The sequence below is a fragment of the Martes martes genome (genome assembly GCF_963455335.1).
Source record: "Martes martes genome assembly, chromosome: 13".
In the NCBI taxonomy this organism is placed as follows: domain Eukaryota; kingdom Metazoa; phylum Chordata; class Mammalia; order Carnivora; family Mustelidae; genus Martes; species Martes martes.
In genome coordinates, this window is record NC_137901.1 from 57,656,738 (window position 1) to 57,676,360 (window position 19,623).

Sequence of the window (19,623 nt, forward strand, 5' to 3'; positions counted from 1 at the left end):
CTTAGTCTCCATTCCAAACATATAAAAAGCTGAATTTCCCTTCTCTTTGGATATTGTTTAATATCAGCCCAGTACTTTGGGTAATAAATTATAGGTTCATTGACCATGTCAGTATGGTTTTCCATTGAGAAACCTTGACCTGCTCACCTTTGAGTCAGGTCAGGAAGCATAGCTAGCTCTAGGGAATTTTTTTTTTTTTTCATTCAACAAGCACTAAAGACTTAACATGTTTAAATACTTTTACTTTGCCTTGTTGTTAGAGAGGGAAAGTGCCTTATATATAGGATACTTTGGATGTTACCCTTTTTGTAGGTGAGACAGCTTAAGATTCCCAGACAAATATGCCCCAAATTACACAGTAGTAGGAACCTGAACTGGGTTTGTTTACAAGTCCTACTTGTTTGTTTGTTTGTTTTCCTTTTAACCACTTTCTAAGTCGCTCAAGTTTACTGAAGGAAATTGATTATGTATGGTGAAGATTTAAATGTAATAGGTGCTATAATAGTAAAAGGGTTTGTCACTGTGAGCAGAGACTAGGGAAGTGATTTCACTGTATTTAAGGAAGAGAGCACAGGGGATAAGAGGAGTAGGTTAACTCATGATGGGTACAGTTTTGTTCCTAAGGGAATATCATGATAATACCATGAAAAAAACTACACAGTTTGGAAAAGATAATGTTGAGATGGCTACAATTATAGCAATATGTAGTACATATCCTTGCTATTTTGAAATATGGAGAAGGAAGTTCTTCATTATCACCCACTAAATACTCCTTAATATTCTTTAGTACTTCCAAAGATTCTGGATTGGGAAAGATCTCCTAGCATTTCTTGTTCTTGGCATCTTTAGGTTTTGAAGACCAAAATCTGTCACCTGCATGCTATGATATAGATACCATATACCCTAAAGCAGTAATTCCCAAACTTGATCAAAAGAATCTCCAATGATACTTTAAAAATACACATACTGAGCCCCTCCTTATTAAATTTTAAATAATACGTATTTATTTGAGTATTAGTCCTTAGGACTAGAAAACAAAACAGTTTACATTTATACAGCATTTGTTTGTATTTATTTGATTTTCAAGTTAAAAAAAATTGTCCTTAAGCTTTACCAGTTAATTCTTTAAGTTAAAAGTTTTTTTTGTTTGTTTTGTTTTTAAGATTTTATTCACTCATTTGACAGAGAGATTGAGAGGGAGGGAGGGAACACAAGCACGGGCAGTGGGAATGGGAGAGCAGGGAGCTTGATGCAGGGCTTGATCCCAGGTGACCTAAGCCAAAGGCAGACACTTAACTACTGAGCCACCCAGGCACTCCTAAGTTAGAAGCCTTAAAATCACTTGAACTTGAAAATGAATGTTCACTCTTAAAATCAACTTGTAATTATTTAGGGTCTCATCTGTTTTTGTGAGCGTCGAAGCCTACTGCCTTCATTTTAGGAGCACAAGAAGAAAAGAAAATGGGCGGCTGGAGTTTTATCGTTCAGTTAAATTTCCAATAATAATAATAATGATAATGATAGTGACCAGTACAGAAGTACTTTTGCTGATACTATGCTAAATACTTTATCTCATTTAATCTCTAACAGTTTAAAATAGATACTGCTTTGATTTTATAGGTGAGCAAACCTAGGTACAGAGAGGTAGAGTAACTTCCCCAAGGTTACAGTACTGTAATTGGTGAAGATGAGAATGAACCTAGGTATACTGACTGAAATGATGTTTGGATGTTTCATTTCTATGAAGTATTCCTATCCTTAGAACATCTGAGTATTATTTGTATCCACATTGGATTTTACATATATAAAGAGTGCTTTGTTTAATTTGTGGTCAGGATAGACAATATTGTTGCCATTGATACAGTCATCTTAATCTGTAATGCTCCTGTAAAACCTGGGCTTTTTACGAAACTTTTCTGTTATATGATTTGGCCAAATTTTGCTTGTTAATTCTCTTACAGTGCTAGAAAAATCACTTAGATTTCTTTAATCTGAATTAACATTTTTAGTTAAATTATTGATGGAACTTTATTTGGAAGACTTTGTAAGAGCCCTCCCATGTATATTTGAAAATACAACAAAACAATTTTAGTGGTTAAGGCAAAGTTAAGGTTCAAGTAAGGCAAATCTGTGTTTGGCTTTTCATTTATTTAGCACTGCGATCTAGGAAAATTTTTTTCCTTTGTTCTTTGAGCCTTAGTTGCCACATCTCTAAAATGAGTTGATAATACCTATATGGTAATACCTATATGGTACAATTGCTGGGAGGAGTAAATGAGTTACAGTATTTATGAAGTTCATAGCATAGTATCTGATGTAGAGTAAGCACTTGTATTTATCACTGTCCTTGAATTAGGTATCACAGTTGCTATTAGCCCAGCCATCATCTACTTCATTAAACTAAAATGCACTGAAAACTTATTTATAATGTAGAAATACCTACTCTGAGTGTATCATACAGAAAGACTCTTGGGGGAGCTTTTTGTTTTCTCTGCTTATCTTTACTCTAGACAGCTGAAGGAAATGGGTTTTGCTTGAGTTGGCAGGGGGGGAGACTGTAGGTAATAGGCAAGTAGGTAATTGGTGAACAATGGCAAGAAAGTAGAGAGAGAGCCAGTATCACTTTCCCTTTACCTTATGTTTCACAAGTGAGTTGTGACCCCTCTGCAGGTGCACACATATGTTACGGATTTAATCTGTAAACGTTTGGGGGCAGTGTGGAAGGTATATTCCTTGCCTAAAACGGTTGCTGATAAAGGAAAACACCGATTTCCAATTGCTTGACCTTTCCAATTCTGACTAATTAGGTTACTGACTCTGTCAGTTTTGTTTTTGCAGCTTCCTTATCCTTTATGAAGTTTGTCTGGCTGAATGTGGCCATTTATAGTGCAAATAACTGATAGAACTGAAAGGTGAGCAGAGTGGATACTGTCAATGTTTGAGCAACAGAAGAAACTAAAAAAGCAAATGTAGGGCCTTTGAAAGATTCTGTTCTTGGGGGTGGGTGGAAGAATACAAAATTAAATTTTTGTCATTTTGAGCTGTTAGTATTGGTAATGCAGATGATTGAAAAGAGAAGGGCTGTTAGAGCAGATGACTTACATAGGAAAGGCCTGGGCTCAGACGTCATCTCTGTCACTAAATGTGTGGTATAGGTCAGGTTACTGTTTGTAAGCCCAAGTTTATTTAAAAGTAAAATGGAAATAATAACAACTAACTGTAGATTTTTGAGGAGTCTGGGGGAAAAAAAGGTATCTTGAAGTACATAACACAGAGCCATTCAAGTTCAATTCAAAGAAAACTGCCATTATTTGCCTGTTGTAAATTTCCTTTCTTTCTGAAACACTCTCAAAAAAGAATAAGATGGAATTGAAGTCCACTATTAATTCTGTGCTGTATATCAAATTATTCTTGTCTGCTTAAAGTTACTTGAATTTTTATTGAAGTTCACTGAATTCAAATGGAATTCATTGATGTATGGATACTTTAGAGTCTAGTGAGAAACTAGACTCTAGTTTGGTGAAAAGAGTAGACTTTAAAGGGGGAAAACTCCGCTTACTCTTCAAATCAGTCCAGCCCAGCCAAATTGTTTATTTCCAGTTCAACACCACTAATTGGTCCTGGAATGCCTCTTCAATTCCAAGGTGAAACTAAGTTCAAATGGCTTATTAAGTAGTGTAAAGATGTTTAATTCAGATTTTTCATATCTTACTTATTCCTTTATTGCAAGTGTCTGATGTGGATGTTATAATGAATGTAAAATAGGTGAAGCTCTTAAAGATGTGAAAAAACAGGGCAGCTTTGAAAATGGCCATGTGCTAACTTGATATGAATAAAATGCTAGTTGAGAAACAATGAGGGCCAGTATTTATCAGTTTACCCTATTTACCTTGTTCATTGTTTTATAAACAAATTATCTGAGCCTTTTTCCTACTATTTTGAAGTAGTTCTGGCTTCAGACATTGAAATTAAGTTGCTCAAATGCTGTGCTAATGTATATATTAGTTTTCTGTAGGAACAGAAGCATGACAGTTACTTTTTTTTTTTTTTGAAAAAGTTTTAAAAAAACACAGTAAATAGCTTTTTTTTTTTTTTTTTGGATTTTACTTATTTGACAGAGAGAGACACAGCGAGAGAGGGAACACAAGCAGGGGGAGTGGGGGAGGGAGAAGCAGTCTTCCTGTGGAGGAGGGAGCCCAGTGGAGGGCTCCATCCCAGAACCCTGGCATCATGACCTCAGCTGAAAGTAGACGTTTAACGACTGAGCCACCTAGGCGCCCCAGTAAATAGCTTGTTTTAAATACAGGGCATATGTACATACTCTGTAAGTGGGAACATGGTGAGCCAGTGGAGGAGGCAGATCTTTTCATTTCTAATCTGTCTTGCTATATATAGATGCATTCCAGGGTTTTCTTCGTTAAACTGCTTGATTTCCTAGATCTACTCTATACTGCTGGAACTCTGATACCACCAAATAGTTCCATTCAAATAGCTAATAATAAGGCCATAACCTTGTAAGCATTAGCCCTAAGATCTAATGGGACCTCTACCAATACTTAGTTATGTGATCTTGAGAAGTTTTCATAACTCATTTAAATCTGGAAATAATACCTATCTTTCATGAAAGTTGTGAGAACTAAATAATGTGTAAAAAGCTTAGTGACTGACAGATAGTACTTCTATAATAATAGATAATGATAGGTAACACTAATATAGTACTTACTACATGCCAGGCAGCATATTAAGCACTTTAAATAGATTATCTCTTTTAATCTTTACAACAGTCCTGTGAAGTATGTACTGTTGTTAGTACAGTTTTATAGATGAGGAAAGTGGCTCTAGAGCTGGGCTTTTAATAACTTGGCTATATTGTCTTTCTGCAAATAGTATGTTTATGGACTATTAAGTACCAGTGATAGATCTCAATTCCCGAGATGTTAAACTGTGGAAAATGTGGCTTTTAGAAGTGATGAACTTGATCTATTTGGTATTGGTCCTTTTCCACTGTCAGAAAGACAGTATTTCAACATTTAGTTTGGTGACATTAGGCAAGATGATTTGGACTAGGGAAGAGTCAGCTAGAAAGCTGTAGAGTCATGCACAAACCTGGAATAATGTCTGAAATGGAGTAGTGATAGAGAGGGAAAGGACTAAATAGAAAAGGACTAAAGGGAAAGGACTAAATTTTTTTAAAAATTGAAATGTTGGGGCGCCTGGGTGGCTCAGTCAGTTAACCATCTGCCTTAGCTCAGGTCTTGATCCCAGAGTCCTGGGATCAAGCCCCATGTCTTGCTCCCTGCTTAGTGGGGAGCCCGTTCCTCTCTCTCCCACTTCCCCTGCTTATGCTCTCTTTTCTGTCAAATAAATAAATTAAATCTTAAAAAAAAATTGAAATGTAATACACATGACAAAAAATTCCAACAGTATGAAAGGATATATATATATCATAGTAAGTGTAAAATATACATTAAAGAATAGGGGTACAGAGATACATATAATGGTGAATATGTTAAATGTATTGCATATATTAAAGAGTAGATTTCCTTCCCACTGCACATCCTTGATCCCCTTCAGAGATAGTCACTGTTACTGGTTTCTTTTGTAATACCTCTATACTCATTCTCCATTTTAGAACATTTTCCTAAATGTCTATATTCATTGTCCATTTTAGAACATTTTCTGTATTTTGAAAAATTAGTGGGACATGCAGACTGGTATATTTGTAGATTTTTATCTTCTTGTCAAGAACTGTGAAGGCTCTGGGATTTTACCCCTATTTGCCAGCCAACAATTTAACCTGCTTCGGTATCATGGATGCTGACTGAGACTTCTGTCACAGAGGGCTTTATTACTCAGGCCATGCAGGGTAGCACATGCTTCTTGTTTGAGTTGGTTCTCCTTTACCCTCACATCCCATGGGAGTGACATGGAGCAACCTGGGTGAATGCTTGGCGTCACAACTGAGGAACCCAACGCAGCTGCGAGACAACTTGCCCAACATTTGCCTGAGAGGGAGATACCCTCTACAAAAATCCTTGAAAAGACAGTCTGGAACAAAAGCTGTCAGTGACTAGTGCCTCCTCTAAGGTGCAGAAACCCACACCTATGGAAAATTGTCTACCAGCACTACTATTTTTTCCTCCCCCACTTTAAGTGAAAAAGGATTTGTAGGTTAATTTCAGTGATGAGAAAGGAGGTAGTATTTTTCAACCATCTATAATATACTCTCACCACAAAAATTGATGGTCTTATGTGTATATAAATAATTAAAATAATTATGTGGAAATTCGGGAAGCTGTCACTAATCTGTTCTTTGTGACAGTGTGACAGTGATTGTTAGAGTCAGCTAACAAAGTGCAGTTTTAAAATCTGTTTCGTTCTTAAAATGCAGTTTAAATCTTCCATTTTTCAGTTACTAAATGTTTTATCCTCATTGTAGCTAAGCAAATGTGGTAATGCTTTATTTAATAGGTTTTATAGTACTTCCAGAGAAATTTTATTATTTGAACCTCAAAGCACTCCAGTAAGTAAACATCCCTGTTTTATAGGTACAGAAACTGAGGCTTAAAAAAATTAAGTGGCTTTTGTAAAGTCACTTGTTAGTTAAAAAATTTTTTTTTTAAATCTGAAACTCCAGCATTTTTTTCTGTGGCTTAGCTGTTTTTTTTCTGTTTTCAATCAGTAGTCTGTTTTCAGTGATTTGGACTTTAAAACACATAATTTTGGTTGAAGTGTCTGTGTGTGTTAAACTCATGTGCATATCCAGAATTAAAGGTCAGCCAGGGAGTGCCTCGAAATAGATTTTCCTGATACATAGCGATCTAGCCCCAGAGACCAATTTTCAAGATTATCTCTGTATTTTTCTCCCCCCCCCCCGTATTTTTCATTTTAAGTAGTTACGTGACAGATACTGAAATAATGAAGAAGGGATCAAATGTTAAAAAAAGCTATTTTAACTTAAGAGATTAGTGGTGTTTAATTTGAATAATACATAGGGAAGTTGGAAGGATTAATAGTAGAGGTGGCAAGTTTCATTTTGTATTTGATGAATGTTTTGTTTTATTGTTTTTAAAGATTTATTTATTTGAAAGAGAGATTGTATGTGTACCCGTGCAGAAGGGCAGAGGAAAAGAATCCTCAAGCAGACTCCCCGGGGAGTGTGGAGCAACACCTGGGGGCTTTATCGCAGGACCCTGAGGCATGACTTAAGCTCAAGTTGAGTTGTGTGCTTAACTGACTGAGCCACCCAGGCGCACTGGTGAATGTTTTGTTTTAAATAAGGTTTTTGTCAGTTAATCCATGCTGCATAAGAAGCATGGAAAATAGAGAAAAATAGAAGAAACGGTATGGAAATAAGAATCCCTTATAATCTTGTTAACATTGTAATAACAGAGATAAGCGCTTTAAATTGTTATGGCCTTCCAATCTTTTCATTAGTGTCTCTATTGAATATAATCAGGATAGTAGTTTATGCTTTTTTGTTTGTTTTATTTAACCCTGATATTTTCCAGTTAGGATTGTGGCATAAATACATCTTTCAGTGTCATTATTTTTAGAAAATACAGTTTTGGCAACTACATAATATGATTTTTGTTGGAACTATTAATATTTACAACTTTTCTATATTGGGGGGATCCTGGGGGGCTCAGTCAGTTAAGGGTCTGCCTTCAGCTCAGGTTGTTATCCCAGGATCCTGGGATCCAGCCCTGCACCAGGCTCCTGCTCAGCAGGGAGCCTGTTCCTCCCTCTGCTCCTCCTGCCTGCTTGTGATCTCACTCTCTCTCTCTCAAATACGTAAATAACAAAAACCTTTCTGTGTTGGGCTTTTCGTTGCTTGTGTTTTGCTGTAACAATACAGAGAATATATTTCTGTATAAACCTTTATCATTTTATACTGTTACTTAGGATAAAAGTCTAGAAGTAGAATTAATAAGTTAAAAGATGGAAACTTTCTTTAGTCTGTCCATACACCATGTCAGTTTGCTCTCCTAAAAAGCAGTTTTTACCTAATGTATAACAGTTTTTACCTAATGTATAAGCATCCCTACTTCCGTACATACACCAGAACTGTTATCTTGTTTAAAAAAAAAAAAAAAAAAAGCCCTAGTTTGATAACTGGAAATGTTACCTCATTTAAACATGCATGCTTTATTTTTATTTTTTTAATTTAAAATCAGTTAGCCAACGTATGATACATCATTAGTTTTTTTTGTTTTTTTTAATTTTATTTATTTATTTGACAGACAGAGATCACAAATAGGCAGAGAGACAGGCAGAGAGAGGGGAGGAAGCAGGCTCCCTGCTAAGCAGAGAGCCCGATGCGGGGCTCGATCCCAGGACCCTGGGATCATGACCTGAGCCGAAGGCAGAGGCTTTAACCCACTGAGCCACCCAGGTGCCCCACATCATTAGTTTTTGATGTCACGTTCAGTGATTCATTTTTTGCGTATTACCACCCAGTACTCATCACATCACATGCCCTCCTTAATGCCCATCACCCATTTACTCCATCCCCCCATCCACCTCACTTTCCACAACCCCCCATTTGTTTCCCAGAGTCAAGAGTCTCTCATGGTTTGTCTACCTCTCTGATTTCTTCCCATTCAGTTTTCCTTCCCTTCTCCCAATGTCCTCTGTACTATTCCTTATATTCCACATATGAGAGAAACCATATGTTAATTCTTCTCTGATTGACCTATTTCACTTAGCATAATACTCTCCAGTTCCATCCATGTCAGTGTAAATGGTGGGTATCCATCCTTTCTGATGGTTGAGTGATATTTCATTGTATATATAAACAGCATCATGTTTATCCATTCATTTGCTGAAGGGCATCTCGGCTCCTTCCACAGTTTGGCTGTTGTGGACGTTGCTGCTTTGAACATTGGGGTGCATGTGCCCCTTCTCTGCACTACATCTGTATCTTTGGGGTAGATACCCTGTAGTGCAATTACTGGATTGTAGGATAGCTCTGTTTTTAACTTCTTGAGGAACCTTTGTACCGTTTTCCACAGTGGCTGTACTGCCAACAGTGTAAGAGGGTTCCCCTTTCTCCACATCCTCGCCAACATTTGTTGTTCCTTGTCTTGTTAATTTTAGCCATTCTGACTGGTGTGAGGTGGTACCTCATTGTGGTTTTAATTTGTATTTCCCTGATGCTGAGTGATGTGGAGCATTTTTCCATGTGTTTCTTGGCCATTTATATGTCTTTGGAGAAGTGTCTGTTCATGTTTTCTGCCCATTTCTTGACTGGGTTATTTGTTTTTTGGGTGTTGAGTTTGGTAAGTTCTTTATAGATCTTGGATACCAGCCCTTTATCTGTTACGTCATTTGCAAATATCTTCTCCCATTCTGTAGGTTGCCTTTTAGTTTTGTTGACTATCTTTTGCCATGCAGAAGCTTTTTATCTTGATGAAGTTCCAGTAGTTCATTTTTGCTTTTGTTTCCCTTGCGTTCAGAGACGTGTCTTGCAGGAAGTTGTTGTGGCCAAGGTTGAAGAGGTTACTGCCTGTGTTCGCCTCTAGGATTTTGATGGATTCCTGTCTCACATTTAGGTCTTTCATCCCTTTTGAGTTTATCCTTGTGTATGGTGTAAGAGAATGATCCAGTTTCATTCTTCTGCATGTGGTTGTCCAATTTTCCCAGCCCATTTATTGAAGAGACTGTTCTTTTTTCCATTGGATATTCTTCCCTGATTTCTTAAAGATTAGTTGATCTAGAATTGAGGGTCCATTTCTGGGTTCTCTCTTCTGTTCCATTGATCTATGTGTCTGTTTTTGTGCCAGTACCATGCTGTCTTGATGATCACATGCATGTTTTAAATTACTAGTTAGTTCATTAGCAGTTATATTGTGACTTTTTGGTTCATATTAATTCATTTTTTTCATTGATTTCTATGTGTTTATGATCTCTTCAAGCTGTTAATTTTTTGTCATCAAATAATGTAAAAGATCCAGGAGTCATCAGCATGGAGTTAAACATATGAGAATGAATAAGCTCTAAGGGGCAAAAAAATTCTGTGGAGAAAAGAACCTAGGACACAGCTGAACCCTAAGGACAACCTACCCTGAAGGGTTTGGGTAAAGAGCCAGTAAAGTAAACAAAATATTTGGGTTCAGAAGTTAGGAAAAGAGGACACTGAATGCTTTCTGTTCTCTTAAGTTAATTTATTATTATGAAATCTTTTGTTTCTTCTCAGAATTAGTTAAGTAATTCACTAGCGTTACTCAGTAAAAATTGTTCTTTGATTAAAAAAAATCTCAGCTAAAGTGATGGCGGAGACTATCTTCTAAATTTTAGTTTCAGTTAATTTTTCAAAGCTTTATGCTGGTGGTGGTGGTCTTTTTTTTAACATTATTTGGGAACTATGGCCTTAGTTTTATGTTTAGTTTTATGTTTATCTCAGTCTGTTCTGGGCAGGCATATCAGGGGTATACATTTAATCTTGTATTTAATTTATAATTAACCCTTGAAGCAGTTTGGGAGAATTTGAATAAAAGTATAAGAACATAATCTCCTTGATGTGTTTTATTTTTTTTCTTTTAAGTTTTTATGTGTTTTAAGACACAAAAACAAAAAATATAATCACTGTGTTCCTTTTGCTGCCCAAGAGAGAAAACCAAAACAACCAGAGTTGCAGCCCCCTGTGTACTGATCAAATTCTCCCCTCCCTGCCCCTGTTATCCTAAAACTGATATTTACCCTGTATTTTTTTTTAACCTATGTCCCACATTCTTTTTTTTAAAGTGTTTTAAATTTAAAGTCAGTTAATTAACAAATAGTGTATTATTAGTTCCAAAGGTAGAGTTCAGTTATTCATCAGTCTTAAATAATACCCAGTGCTCATTATATCAAGTGCCCTCCTTAATGTCCATCATCTGGTTATTGTATTTCTCCAGCCCCCTCCCCTCCAGCAGCCCTCAGTTTGTTTCCTATGATTAAGAGTCTCATATGGTTTGTGTCTCTCTCTCTGTGATTTTCTTTTTTTTTTTTTAAGATTTCATGTATTTATTTGACAGAGATCACAAGTAGGCAAAGAGGCAGGCAGAGAGAGAGGGGGAAGCAGGCTCCTCACTGAGCAGAGAGCCTGATGTGGGACTCGATCCCAGGACCCTGAGATCATAACCTGAGCCAAAGGCAGAGACTTAACCCACTGAGCCACCCAGGCGTCCCTGTGATTTTGTCTTGTTTTATTTTTTCCTCCCTTCCCTTATGATCCTCTGTTTTGTTTCTTAAATTCCACATATGAATGAGATCATATGGTGATTGTCTTTCTCTGATTGACTTCTTTCACTTAGTGTAGTATCTTCTGTAGAGTTCCATCCTCGTCCTTGCCAGTGTCAAGATTTCATTTTTGTTTAATGGCTGAGTAGTATTCCATTGTGTGTGTGTGTGTGTGTGTGTGTGTGTGTATGTGTATACACACACACTACATCTTCTTTATACATTCATCTGTGGATGGGCATCTAAGTTCTTTCCATAGTTTGGCTACTGTGGACATTGCTGCTATAAACATTGGGGTGTAAGTACCCCTTTGGATCACTACATTTGTATTTTTGGGGTAAATACCCAGTAGTGTGATTGCTGGGTCGTAGGGTAGCTCTATTTTCAACTTTTTGAGGAACCTCCATACTGTTTTCCAGAGTGGCAGCACAAGCTTGCATTCCCACCAACAGTGTAAGTGGGCTCCTCTTTCTCCGCATCCTCGCCAACATCTGTTGTTTCCTGACTTGTTAATTTTAGCCATTCTGTATGTGCCACATTCTGTATTTCGATCCTTTCTTGTTAATTAAACAAGTGTTTACATAAACTTATTTCTTCAACTGAAATATTTGGATCTAGGGAAAAGTTAAATACATGATTGTATCACTGCTTTTACTTCTGTTATATTTGCGTTCTTTGAATTTTCCCTTTTGCTAGTTCCATGCTTGGTTTAATCCAGTGTTCTACCATTGTGTGATTAGTAGAACTCAGAAATCAGAGGATTTCTGAATAGTGGCTGAATTGCTTTTAGTGGTGGCAGGGAGGATGGTAAGGGTGTTGGGGGTGGGGAGCAATAGGGCAAAGAGAAATAAAATGCAACAGAAGTAATCAAATGGATTCCTTCTAAAACAACTGACTGTGGTCAATGCATAGCATCATAAGCAGCTTTCTGAAACTTTGTGGCTGGAGTTTTTAAACTAATTCAGTAAAGAATTGAAAAGGGGGCTATTCTTGACTCATTTGTGCAGAGTATATGACTCATTTGTACAGAATGAAAACATGTTTATGAAAGCCCACATTAAATGAAAGCTGGCATTCACTTGATTAAAAAAAAAGTCAAAGGCCGCAAATTAATGGAATATCAGCTCTCCTAATGTGTAGTAGAAAAGGGTACATGACTTGGGAGATACGGGTTGTGGACCTGGTTCTTCCATGGACTCGTGTGTTACCTTAATACCAAGTATTATAAAAACCTTACCTTGGATTTCCATTTCCTTATACCTCTCCCGAAATAGAGATGGGCAGGGTATAGCACAGTGAGCCATATCTCCTAAGATCTTTTACTTATATAAGTTGACACAGATCTTAAGGTATTTACTCATGAAAAATTTCTTAAGGCTTACGATTTGCTAAATTTTCTTAAAATTTTAGGGGAGACATATAAGGAATTTACATAAGACAGCTGTACAAAATGGAGCTGGAGGAGCCTTATTTGTGGTAAGTAATTATTACTATATCTTCAGAATGGAAAGACTTGGAAATTTGGGTAGAACGGTTTTAACAATCCAAGATATCTTAAACACTAATGTCTCATTGTGGTGATTTAAGTATAGCTAATTGAATTCATTAAATTTCAAAAGATGTGTGATTCCAGTTGAACCTCTTGAGTTTAAATTGATACCAGGGTAGCCCTGAATTTAGAATATTTTTTGGTGAAATTACTATGAGCCCTAAACTGATTTCTAGTCTCACTTTGGATTCTTAAAAATGCTGTAATTTGGGGAATTCCAAAATGGTACTAGTTTAAAACTCCTGGATCTTAGTAATACAATGAATACATTAGTAGTTCCTTTATATTTTCAGTTTTTAGGGTTTAACTACAGGTGGAGGTCTATGAACTCCCTAGCTTAATTGTACAATTCAGAGATAAGATAATGTATCTCCTTTCTGTGTAAGATGCAGTAATCAGGGATTCATCTGGTGGTGTTTAAAGGCAATTTAGAGGACTTGTAGGATGATTTAGAGTTAGTAGTTCAGTTTTGTTAACTGAGTTATTTCCAGGCTGAATCTTAATAAATGAGTTAGCCATGCTATTGCGTAGATTCCTGCTTTATATTTTTTCATGTTTGTCTAAAAGTGTTGAATTTGCCACATACTTGAGATCATTGTCCAAAGTTTCCATTTTCTTTTCTTCTTTTATATCGTTGATAAAGCAGAACTTTAAGAATTAACATATTGAGGTATTCAGTTCTGTGTTCACCGAACATACTAAACATTAATTGATGTAAGTGTTAATCTCAGTGTGACTCATTTGATTTCCTGTTTACATGCCATTTCTTGTCAGTTTTTAAAGAGGGCCTGTTCTTTTTGGAGAAGAAATAAAGCTTCTTGCCATTGGCTAGTTTTTGTTATGCGGTGAAGAAATGGTGTTTTTATACCTTCCTAAAGTAGTGGGTCCTTTTGATAATTTGATACACACTCTTTTGGAACAGTGCCTGTTACATGTATACTCAAAATTTTGTGTCTTAATTTTCTAAGTCTTCCAGCGATTGGGTTTTTTTTTTTTTTTTTTTTCAGTAATTACACTAGGAAATCCTGTTCTCTAATCAAGTTTTTGGATTTGGTTCTAAAGCAACTTCTCTTAATTATTAAAGAGTGATTTCTAAAACTTTTCTGAAATTTTGAATTCTGTTAACATTACTTTGTTAATCATATTCATTAAATGTGTATTTAATAATTAGTCCTTTTTGATCCATGGATAGATTATATAATGTTGGAATTAAAGTGAAGAGATGAAGTGATCAGTAGTAGTATAGTAATATACAAAGCTGTTCTGAGGGAGTTTTGATAATTCTGGAAAATATTTTTTCCCTTTATATAGCACAGAGATACTCCTGAGAATAACCCAGATACTCCATTTGATTTCACACCAGAAAACTATAAGGTATGACTAAGTTAACAGTATTTATAAACTATTTAATATCTTCCAGATGTACTAAAACATGTGCTTTTTCTTTGATACAGAGGATTGAGGCAATTGTAAAAAACTATCCAGAAGGACATAAAGCAGCAGCTGTGCTCCCAGTCCTGGATTTAGCTCAAAGACAGAATGGATGGCTGCCCATCTCGGCTATGAACAAGGTACCAAATTCATTTTTACCTTAGTTTGAAAAGAGGAGAGACTGTGTATGAATTTCTTCCTTATGTAGAAATTCCTCTGATGGTTTTTAATGTCAGAATCTAGGAATTGGAGGCTTTTAATCATTTATGTTTCCTCAAATTTGTGTTTTTGTTGGTTCTCTTAATAATGTGGAGAACTGAAAAGGTAGAGCTTTTTATCCTTGCAGGAAATGGTAAAGGCATTATAGTGAAAGTAGTTTTCTCTTTTTTCCCTTTTTTTTTCTTTAAGATTTTCATTCATTTATTTGACAGAGATCATAAGTAGGCAGAGAGGCAGGCAGAGCCTGGGGCAGGGTGGGGGGGCAGGGGGAAGCAGGCTCCCCACTGAGCAGAGAGCCCAACACGGGGCTGATCCCAGGACCCTGAGATTGTGACCTGAGCCGAAGGCAGAGGCTTAACCCACTGAGCCACCCAGGCACCCCTCTTTTTTCCCTTTTTGAAAGAAATGGCCATAATAAAGATAAAAGATTCTGCATGTGTATTATTTGCTGTCAAGGTATTCTGAAAATTAATGTGCTGTTTAAATACAAATGATGGAGAAAAGGATCTGCTCACAGTTAATATGAATCTTTATATTATTTTGCATCTTTGGCTACAGCCTTTAATAAAATTTACATAATACATAGTATTTGATGGTGCCCTAGACTTGACAGTCAGCAACATACAGAAATGGTATGGGTGACCCATTTAAAGGTTAGTCTGTTTATACATATTTTTAAGACTAATTTTTTTCTAATTGTGGTTTCAGCAGTAATCCACATTTCACATTTATTCATGTTATATTAATATAACTTTTTGTGGTGTTATGTTGCAGGGTATGAAGTGCCATACAAAATCATGTGATTTTTTATTTTTTTAAGATTTTATTTATTTATTTGACAGAGAGAGAGAGAGATCATAAGTAGGCAGAGAGGCAGGTGGGGGTGGGGGAAGCAGGTTCCCTGCTGAGCAGAGAGCCTGATGCAGGGCTTGATCCAAGGACCCTGAGATCATGTCCTGGGCCGAAGGCAGAGGCTTAACCCACTGAGCCACCCAGGTGCCCCCCAAAATCATGTGATTCTTATGAGAATCACACAGATAATAAGCTAGTGTGATATAATGGAAAATACATTTGTCTTTGAGCTAAGAGATGTGGTTTTTCTGTGGACTTCCTTCCTCATCTGCAGTGAAGATTTTGAACTAGGATAGATCTCTTGAAATTACTGTGTTATGATTCCTAAGTGATAGAGTTGGGACTGGACCATTTTCAATTCAGTGCATTTCCTACTTGGCCGACTATTGCAGACATTCTTCTATACTTCATTTCTCTTTTTCACTTTTAAAATTTTATTTGGTCTATTAGGCTAGACCATTATCATCTTTCTTAAAGAATAGGAATGTCTGGGCGCCTGGGTGGCTCATCGGGTTGGGCCTCTGCCTTCAGCTCGGGTCATGGTCTCAGGGTCCTGAGATAGAGCCCGGCGTCGGGCTCTCTGCTCAGCAGGCAGGGAGTCTGCTTCCCCCTCTTACTCTCTGCCTGCCTCTATGCCTACTTGTGATCTCTCTCTGTCAAATAAATAAATAAAATGTTTAAAAAAAAAAAAAAGGAATAGGAATGTCTTCAGTTGATCTAATGGAATGCCATAGGAAGATTTTAAATTTTGTTCATATCTCTTTATTTGCTTTGGATAGTACTCTAACATGGTTATGGACCATTATTATTATTATTTTTGACTGAAAATGATACAAAAGCAAGTTTGATTGGTACTATACTTAGTAAAATATAGTCAGGTGGGTTTTTTCCCAATAAATCACACAACCCTTTGGGTGTTTTCTAAATTACTTAACATTGTTTTTTGTATTATAATAGCAAACTTTCTAAATAACAGTTTAGGTATGTTTCTATTTATAAATACCTTTTTTCCTGCAAAAATTTATGTTTTTAAAGTTTTGGGTATTTTTTTTAATAATCTCTATACCCAACATGGGGCTTGAACTTACAACTCTGAAATCAAGAGTTGCACACTCTATTGAATGAGCAAGATGTGTCCCCCAAATTCATGTCCTAATAATGGCAAATGTGTTAGAAGTCTTGCTGAATGGTAAGCTTAACAGAATGAAATAAAATAAGTAACAACCAATGTGAAAATGTTTCACAAATATTGTCCTGTTCTCTTTAGAATTGAGTGGATATGTGTCAGAGACAGGGAATAGTGCATAGAGAATAGAATCAAGATTCCATTTTTATATTTGAGACTTTTAATGTTACTGTTTCTGTGACTCCCCCTCTCCCCAAAGGAGAACCCAACCTTACAACCAGAACAATATCCAGAAGCTCACATATTAGTTCCTTAAACATTACTAAGGTGTAGAGAGGATACAGTAGCATCCCCAGGGGAGCTTTTTCAAGTTAGGCATCGGTGGTAGAGCTCCAGCATATGTATTTTCTGGCTCCAGCATGTGTGTTTTGAGAGGGCTCCCAGATTCAGAGGTACATGCCTGGTTTAGTATCACCAAATTAAATTTAGCACAGCCACTTATCTTTGACAAGTGAGACATGGTTAGATGTCTTTTGAGAATATATATCCTTTAGAATCTATTCTGATATGAGAAAGTTCAACATATTTGTCATCTGAAATGCCATTTAACAAACTCATCTTCATGTCAAAACATGGAAATGTGGATAATTTCTGAGAATGCCAGACATCAGATTTTATAACCTGATAGATTAATGATGTTAGGTCACCTGGAAAGTTGTAGCCAGGTTGACAGTCATGATAGACTGTATGTGGACTGTACCTAGGAAACAGCTAAAAAGACCTTGTTTTCCTTAATAGACTTGGCCTGATCAAAAGAGTTGTGCTCAGATAATGATTCCCTTGGTCCTGAACTCCACTCTGTCAAAAGAAATATTTACTAGAAATACCTTGATGTGATGGGTTGGGAAGTACTAATCCATAAGATTTTTGTAGAGTGTTGCGATTTGAAATAGAAGTGTTTTGGATTGTTCTGGAGAGTTACGTACATGTTGTATATGTGATTTGTGTGCATATAAAGTATGTAGATATGTAAATCAGTATAGGCTAATAGGTGAGCTTTGATTCTCACCCCCTTTTTTGTGTTGCCATACCCCTTGCACACAGCATACATCCCAGTAACATCAAGGCTTTTGGAAAAATTGGTGAAGGGTTGAAAAAATACAAGTATTTAATTTATTGGGGCTTGGTCATCAAATTTTGCCATTTAGAAATTTCAGATTATAAAATATGAGAGTTGAAATGATCAAAGTAGAAATTCTTTTTTCTTTTTTTTAAAGATTTTATTTATTTATTTATTTGACAGACAGAAGTCACAAGTAGGCAGAGAGGCAGGCAGAGAGAGTGTGGGGAGGCAGGCTCCCTGCTGAGCAGAGAGCCCCAGCAGAGAGCCCGATGCGGGGCTTGATGCGGGGCTCGATCCCAAGACCGTGGGATCATGACCTGAGCCGAAGGCAGAGGCTTTAACCCACTGAGCCACCCAGGTGCCCCCAAAGTAGAAATTCTTAACAGTGGAAGACTTAAAGATTTAGAGAAAAAGAAGATAGTTTTGCAGAGACCAGGCATGGGGTAAAGGAAAAGAGGTGCTGTAACCATTAGCTTGTGGGCTCTGTGCAATTGAAGTGTAGAGGGACTTAAACCTCTAAATACCAAATACAGGTATATTTTCTCCTTATGAAGTTTTACATTTTTACCAAGTTGAAATTATGCTCTTTAAAACACACCTAAATCTCAATTAGTAAACATTGTAATTATTTAAAATTTCCCGTTATTTTAGGTTGCAGAAGTTTTACAAGTACCTCCAATGAGAGTATATGAAGTAGCAACTTTTTATACAATGTATAATCGAAAGCCAGTTGGAAAGTATCACATTCAGGTCTGCACTACTACACCTTGCATGCTTCGAAACTCTGACAGCATACTGGAGGCCATTCAGAAAAAACTTGGTATGGGACACATTGTATTTATACCTTTTATGAAAAATAGGATTGTCTTTCTAGATTTGACCCATTTCTACCTGAGTTTTCCAGTGTTTGCCATCTTACTGGATCTGATCTGTACTTCATCAGTAAATTTTTGTCTTACTATAGTTGCCCACCTTTATTTGTTCTCATTTTGTATTTTTCCTTAGTTCTCAGCCTCAAAGCTGAATTTTCACCTTTTTTCCCCATAATCATTAGGTATGTTTGAAAAGTTTCTAGGGAGGGGTTTTAAAGTTTTCATTATTTAGAAATTAAGTTTCACTCTTTGTGTAATGATAGCATGTGGTACATTAAAAAGTGAGTTTACTGTCCTTTCTTCCAAATGAGTCTTGAAACAAATAAGATATGAGAACAGTAGGAATGCTTCAGAAAGGGAAATTTGAAATAAGATGTTATTACAGTGCCTTTTATAAAATTATAAGGGCATTTTTCCATACAAAATAACCATTGCTTCATTTATAACTCTACAAACCAAATGAAGTAAAAGGGAGGTACACTCTAATCATGTTGCTACCGAATATAAAGTAGTTGCATGTTGTAAAAATAGTTGGGCTGTATTGAAATATATAAAACAGAAAGCTAACTTAAGTCTGCTCAAAAATTTCACCCTCACAAATTCTGATAATAGTTGAGTATAATTAGTTTTAGATTTTATGTTGTTTTGCTTATTTTCATCATAAAAATAAATATGTCTGTTTGCTTTTTGCACTTTATTTTGGTTTTAGCATATGTATGTCTGCCTTGTTTTTCTGTTAAAAGTTATTCTGCAATTACTTTCATGTATACATATCTTTGCATGATTGTCCTATTGTATACCGAGGCTATTTACAAGAACAGAATTGCTGAATCAGATTTTACTATATTTTGCCAAAATGTCTTTGCTGAAGATATGAGAGTATGTTTTCCTTATAGTCTTAATGATCTTTGACATTAGCACTTTTCTGTTTTTGCCAGTTTGACGGTGTGACTGATTTTAGTAGGTTATCTATCACAATTGAAATGAAAATACTATATTTTGATACACTGCTGTTTAACAGCAAATGCTGAAGATATGAGTCCCCTGAAATCTTGTTTTTAAAGGAGTAAGTCCACTTAAGAAATCCTTGAATGTTCTGGTATAATTATACAGAATCGTTTTAAGAAAGTTAATGTTCTTAAATAGTTTTTGTATACCTCTGTAATTTTTTGTTGTTGTTGTTTTCTTAAGCTACATTGCTATTAAAATATAACCTGGTCCTTACAGT

The 19,623-nt window shown here is 36.2% G+C and overlaps 1 protein-coding gene across 2 annotated transcripts in view; it reads left to right on the forward strand.

The window, feature by feature from the left end:
• NDUFV2 (NADH:ubiquinone oxidoreductase core subunit V2) overlaps positions 1 to 19,623 on the forward strand; it is a 37,186-nt gene that overhangs the window by 5,672 nt on the left and 11,891 nt on the right. For both annotated transcript variants that reach the window (XM_080822248.1, XM_080822249.1), the window contains exons 2-5: positions 12,634 to 12,699; positions 14,084 to 14,146; positions 14,227 to 14,343; positions 18,175 to 18,343. In XM_080822248.1, the coding sequence (XP_080678374.1) occupies positions 12,634 to 12,699; positions 14,084 to 14,146; positions 14,227 to 14,343; positions 18,175 to 18,343 (415 nt within the window). The remainder of the gene's footprint in view (positions 1 to 12,633; positions 12,700 to 14,083; positions 14,147 to 14,226; positions 14,344 to 18,174; positions 18,344 to 19,623) is intronic.